The 6,765-nt window shown below is 48.4% G+C and overlaps 1 protein-coding gene across 1 annotated transcript; it reads right to left on the bottom strand.

Annotated features, from left to right (window-relative positions):
* Window positions 1-766: 766 nt before the first annotated feature.
* LOC115116582 (potassium voltage-gated channel subfamily S member 2) lies at window positions 767-5,172 on the bottom strand. The gene is made up of 2 exons (XM_029645078.2): window positions 4,588-5,172; window positions 767-3,998 (listed from the first exon to the last, which is right to left on the bottom strand). Exon 2 carries the CDS (start codon window positions 3,956-3,958, stop codon window positions 2,516-2,518), a length of 1,443 nt encoding a protein of 480 aa, XP_029500938.2. The 5' UTR covers window positions 3,959-3,998; window positions 4,588-5,172; the 3' UTR covers window positions 767-2,515.
* Window positions 5,173-6,765: the final 1,593 nt, after the last annotated feature.

The following is a 6,765-nucleotide window of genomic DNA, read 5'->3' as shown; positions in this document are numbered from 1 at the left end:
TCACTTGTTAAATCCACTTCACTCAGTGTAGATGAAGGGGCGGAGACAGACAGGTTAAAGAAGGATGTTTAAACCTTGAGACATGGATTGTGGTATGTGGTATCTGAAGGTATCAACATGTATTGATCTTTAATATGGGTTTCCAGACATCTGAGGTATCAATATGTATTGATCTTTAATATGGGTTTCCAGACATCTGAAGGTATCAATATGTATTGATCTTTAATATGGGTTTCCAGACATCTGAAGGTATCAATATGTATTGATCTTTAATATGGGTTTCCAGACATCTGAAGGTATCAACATGTATTGATCTTTAATATGGGTTTCCAGACATCTGAGGTATCAATATGTATTGATCTTTAATATGGGTTTCCAGACATCTGAGGTATCAATATGTATTGATCTTTAATATGGGTTTCCAGACATCTGAGGTATCAATATGTATTGATCTTTAATATGGGTTTCCAGACATCTGAGGTATCAATATGTATTGATCTTTAATATGGGTTTCCAGACATCTGAGGTATCAATATGTATTGATCTTTAATATGGGTTTCCAGACATCTGAAGGTATCAACATGTATTGATCTTTAATATGGGTTTCCAGACATCTGAAGGTATCAATATGTATTGATCTTTAATATGGGTTTCCAGACATCTGAGGTATCAATATGTATTGATCTTTAATATGGGTTTCCAGACATCTGAAGGTATCAATATGTATTGATCATCTCATTGCAGGTATCAATATGTATTGAGACATCTGAAGGTATCAATATGTATTGATCATCTCATTGCAGTACAACAGTTACACATCAACAGTACCTCATAACAGGAGAACATGAGAAAAGCTCTACTTTGGACAAAATCACAATGACTAAATGTTAGGGGACACTTAGTGACTAGTGATGAAGTCCATGACCTGGGGTTGACCCCTAGTGATGAACCCCATGTCCTAGGGTTGACCCCTAGTGATGAAGCCCCATGTCCTAGGGTTGACCCCTAGTGATGAAGCCCCATCTCCTAGGGTTGACCCCTAGTGATGAAGCCCCATGTCCTAGGGTTGACCCCTAGTGATGTAGCCCCATGTCCTAGGGTTGACCCCTAGTGATGAACCCCATGTCCTAGGGTTGACCCCTAGTGATGAAGCCCCATCTCCTAGGGTTGACCCCTAGTGATGAAGCCCATGTCCTAGGGTTGATCCCTAGTGATTGGTGATGAAGTCCATGACCTAGGGTTGACCCCTAGTGATGAACCCCATGTCCTAGGGTTGACCCCTAGTGATGAACCCCATGTCCTAGGGTTGACCCCTAGTGATGAACCCCATGTCCTAGGGTTGATCCCTAGTGATGAAGCCCATGTCCTAGGGTTGACCCCTAGTGATGAAGCCCATGTCCTAGGGTTGACCCCTAGTGATGAAGCCCATGTCCTAGGGTGACCCCTAGTGATGAACCCCATGTCCTAGGGTGACCCCTAGTGATGAAGCCCCGTGTCCTAGGGTTGACCCCTAGTGATGAAGCCCCATGTCCTAGGGTTGACCCCTAGTGATGAAGCCCATGTCCTAGGGTTGATCCCTAGTGATTGGTGATGAAGTCCATGACCTAGGGTTGACCCCTAGTGATGAACCCCATGTCCTAGGGTTGACCCCTAGTGATGAATCCCATGTCCTAGGGTTGACCCCTAGTGATGAACCCCATATCCTAGGGTTGATCCCTAGTGATGAAGCCCATGTCCTAGGGTTGACCCCTAGTGATGAAGCCCATGTCCTAGGGTTGACCCCTAGTGATGAAGCCCATGTCCTAGGGTGACCCCTAGTGATGAAGCCCATGTCCTAGGGTTGACCCCTAGTGATGAAGCCCCATGTCCTAGGGTCGACCCCTAGTGATGAAGTCCATGTCCTAGGGTTGACCCCTAGTGATGAACCCCATGTCCTAGGGTTGACCCCTAGTGATGAAGCCCCATGTCCTAGGGTTGACCCCTAGTGATGAACCCCATGTCCTAGGGTTGACCCCTAGTGATGAAGCCCATGTCCTAGGGTTGACCCCTAGTGATGAAGCCCATGTCCTAGGGTTGACCCCTAGTGATGAACCACACTGTTAAAACACTTGAGGTGAATGAAAAGGTGGAAGAGGAATCATTGGGAGAATCTCCATTGTTTTTCTCTGATTCCTTGTGTCCTCTCTCCTCGAAAAGCCTTCTCAAAAACCCATTGGATTAGAAAGGTCAGAGGGGAAGGACCTCTGGCCTTCTCATCCAATAGGATTTGAGAAGAATGTAAAGGAGAGAGAGAGGATTCGATGAGATTTCTCCCAATAGAAAGGTTGTGATGTTGGTTGGCCCGCCCACTCCCTCGCCTGTCAGTCAAACTAAACTTCAGCTTCCCATTGTAGCTCTATTCAACAACAAGGGCTACACAGAAACAGCTCTACTTCTTGCACCATGTTTCTCCTCTCCTTCGGTCACGTCCTTATAAGGCCAGCGGGGGGTGGGGCAGTCTGTTGATCCACAGATCTTAATGTATTGACATCTCGTTCAGACTGTGTTCACTGGGCAAACTCCGGTTGATGTTGGACAGACTGGCCATGAGAGATTTCACCTTGTGTGCATAGTAGTTCCTCAGATTGACAGAGGGAAGGTTTTCTTTGATCTCCTGGTCGAAGTCACAGCTGCGCATAGCGATCTCTAACTGCTTCTGTCTCTTGTAGAAGAGGGAGAACTTGTTGAATATGAGTGTGATGGGAAGCACAACCACCAGGATGCCTGCCAGGATACAGGCCGAGGCCGTCATCTTGCCGGCTATAGACACCGGGACCACGTCTCCGTAACCCACCGTGGTCATGCTCACCGTGGCCCACCACCAGCATGCTGGGACGGTAGAGAAGTCCTCGCTGTCCTTCTCCACGGTGTAGGCCATGACAGAGAAGAAAGACACGCCCACCGCCAGGTAGAGCAGTAGCAACCCCACCTCCTTGTAGCTGTTTCTCAGTGTGGCGCCCAGAGAGCGCAGACCCGTGGAGTGACGCGCCAGCTTCAGGATACGGAAGATCCTCATCAGACGTAGCACCTGTGCCACGCGCCCCAGATTGGCCAGCGCCGGGCTGCTCTCGGCCACCAGGTCGATGACGAGCGTCAGGTAGAAGGGTAATATCGACACGAGGTCTATGAAGTTCAACGGATGCTTGAAGAAATGGATCAGATCTGGGGCGACTGTGAACCGGGCCACCAGCTCCAAGGTGAACCAGCCGATACCAAAGTGTTCCACCGTTTCAAACCTGGGGTCCTCGTGAGGCGTCCCCTCCCTGTCCACCAGGGTGAACTCAGCCATGCTGTTCATGCACATGGTGGTTATGGAACCCAACACGACCAGGATAGAGAGGATACTGATGACTCGGCTGGCGAGGGAGTAACCCGGGTTATCCAGGATCAACCAGATCCGCCTCCGGACGCTCCCCAACGCCTGCTTATCGAACTTAGTGGCGTCGTTATAGAACTCTAGAATCTCGTCCAACGATGACGTGGTGCTGCTGCCCTCGTCGCTCCGGCAGTCGTCCCAGTCCACCCCGCGGTTAGGATCCGTCTTTCGGCAGTGGTAGGCGCCGCTGCAACACGAGTCGATGAAGAATTCATTGATGCCCCAGTACTCGATCTCCTGGCTGAAGGAGAAGATGCACAACTCTGCCATGACGTGGAGCTTCCCGGTGTTGTAGAAATTCAACACGTAAGGGAAGAGAGCCGGGTTCCTATCGAAATAAAACTCCTCTTCCGCGTCGTCGTAGTCGTCGCAGAGTTCTAGTATCGACTCTTTGGATTGGCACTGTAGCAGCCGAGCCAGACGGGTCTCCGGGAAGCGAGACAGAGTGTTGGAGAACAGCCTCTTCTTGAACCCTCCCACATTGATGCGCACGGTGTGGTCCTCGTAGGCTGCTGTCAGCTCCTCCAGGCTCTGACCCGTCATGTCTGGCGAGGGGTGAAGGGACTGGGGAGTGGAGAAGTACCTGCAGAGAGAGAGAGAGAGAGAGAGAGAGAGAGAGAGAGAGAGAGAGAGAGAGAGAGAGAGAGAGAGAGAGAGACAGAGAGAGAGAGAGAGAGAGAGAGAGAGAGAGAGACACAGACAGACAGACAGACAGACAGACAGACAGACAGACAGACAGAGCAGTTTGAATCATGAAAACATGGACAGTCAGACATCATAACGGGTTCCTCCTTAATCTATTCCTTCAGGAACCAGAACCAGAACAAAACTAATACAGGAATAAATGGGGGGTTGCTTTATCACATGACACAACAGGTGAATTATACAGTGTCTCTGAATGAGATCACACACTCTGGTCGTTTAGTAACATGTTGCGTCTTTCACATTACAACATCACGTTGGATTTCCCTCAAAATCTCACGCCGTGCTTGTGCGCACTTGCTACAATAAAGAAAAATAACGCGAGTCAAACAGTTGTGTTATTTTTATATATTTTATTTTTTTATCTTGGCTAGGCTACCTCTATGCATTAAATAATACACCAATCAATGCGTGTAATACTGTTGTATTATAACGGTACAATATACTACAAAACATCACATATTCCTTACTTTTATTCAACGCCCTTTTCCCGAGTCTCCTACACAACGCGTCTGCATATCAGCTCCTACGAGGGCATTGTGTTTCACGGAGCTGCTGAGCAACTTGGATAGACGTAGATAGATGTCTCCTCTCTGTGCCTCCTCCAGCTAGCGTGGAAGACTGAACCAATGCTCTCTCTCTCTGTCTGTCTGTATGTCTGTCTGTCTGTCTGTCTGTCTGTCTGTCTGTCTGTCTTTCGGTCATGCGTTACTGCCCAGGTTAGATAGAGGGGTTTCAACGGAGCCGTCAGCGCGGAACAAGGTTGTCTCTCTCTTCTCCAGACATAAAACGTGTCCGCCCCACAGACAGACTCCCCCTATAGACTATTTACATCGTTAAATCACGAGCGCTCGCGCCATACGTCTTCATCTCCCGTTGTAACTAACACGCTCCAGATGCTTCCGTTTCCGTAGTGAGGGAATTCCTCGGATGAATCTCCATTGTGACGTCTCTAGTAGCCGTTAGACCTCAGCTCTGTTGCCGTGCAGTAGCAACCACTTTCTGTTAACTACCGTTCCGCCCTCGCCTTCCCGAGCGAATTCAAACACCTCCCTCTTCTCGGAGAAAGGTGCAGAAAGGACCCGACTCCGTTACTCTGCTCTCCGCGAGGGAGGAGAAGTCACGAATCATTAAAAGCGTGTGCGCCCGAGCGTTATACAGAGGCCGTCATCTTCAAATGAGGTAACCGTTCACCGTTAACCGGCAGAGAGCTCTCCAGCGGAGCCTTTAGTGAAGACGGATGAGACGTGTAAAGGTTAGGATTGATTCGTGAGGCAGAAAACGTGGGTTTGTTTTTAACTAATCCGTTGTCAAATCAATTGAATGATTAGATATCATACTCTGACTGGTTAGAATTTCAGTGTGTCTGAATGATGGATTACTGTTATACGCAGGAATAGGATTATATGAAATCAAAACTACAGTTTAAAATATATATATATATATATATTGTAATGACCTGACTAGATCATAAATGAACAATTGTCCAGGCAGAGGCTTGAGTTTGAGAATTGACGGTTTATTAAACCAACTTTACACAGGCTACTGTTTGGGCCGTAGCACACGCCAAAAGATGACAGATAACCCACAATCCAATCGTGACCTTCTCTTGTGAAGCCCAGACGTAAGAGAGAGAACAAAGGCTGAACCTGGTCTTAACTTCCAATGCCCAACCCCTCTCCACGCCACTCCGCCAACCACCAGGATGCCCGGCATCAGAACATTCCAGGCATTCCCGTGATTGGCAGATAGCAGGTTGATTGACATGTCGGACCCCGCGAACACCGGGTACTGGTCAGTACAACACAACCACCTCCTAGCCTAACACATAACACACAGCTGTCTGTGCGGGTCGCTACAATATATATAATCTCCATGGAGGAATGGTTCCTGGGTAAGTGGATGGATCACTTCCAGACTGTGGGGTTAGGATCTACGTCCTGAGAGAGAAAACATCCATGGAGAAATGGTTCCTGGGTAAGTGGACGGATCACTTCCAGACGGTGGGGTTAGGATCTACATCCTGAGAGAGAAAACATCCAGTGACTTCCCTCTGGCTCCTCTGAGACATGACGGGTTATCTTGTGCACCAATGGGGACAGGGGATTTAAAAGTCCCATGTCACACCAAGCATACTTCACCCAGTCACAGACCCTTCTAGCTTCACCCAGGCACATCCATATGAACAGACACAGACCCTTCTAGCTTCACCCAGGCACATCCATATGAACAGTCACAGACCCTTCGAGCTTCACCCATCACATCCATATGAACAGTCACAGACCCTTCTAGCTTCACCCATCACATCCATATGAACAGTCACAGACCCTTCTAGCTTCACCCAGGCACATCCATATGAACAGTCACAGACCCTTCTAGCTTCACCCATCACATCCATATGAACAGTCACAGACCCTTCTAGCTTCACCCAGGCACATCCATATGAACAGTCACAGACCCTTCTAGCTTCACCCAGGCACATCCATATGAACAGTCACAGACCCTTCTAGCTTCACCCAGGCACATCCATATGAACAGTCACAGACCCTTCTAGCTTCACCCAGGCACATCCATATGAACAGTCACAGACCCTTCTAGCTTCACCCAGGCACATCCATATGAACAGTCACAGACCCTTCTAGCTTCAC

The sequence above is a fragment of the Oncorhynchus nerka genome, linkage group LG14 (assembly GCF_034236695.1).
Source record: "Oncorhynchus nerka isolate Pitt River linkage group LG14, Oner_Uvic_2.0, whole genome shotgun sequence".
Classification (NCBI taxonomy): Eukaryota; Metazoa; Chordata; class Actinopteri; order Salmoniformes; family Salmonidae; genus Oncorhynchus; species Oncorhynchus nerka.
Note: the sequence above shows the minus strand (reverse complement) of the source record. Positions and strands in the feature narration are given on the sequence as shown.

What these genes read in the sequence shown, in the direction of transcription:
- LOC115116582 (XM_029645078.2), bottom strand. Translation starts at nt 3,958, where the DNA reads ATGACGGGTCAGAGCCTGGAGGAGCTGACAGCAGCCTACGAGGACCAC.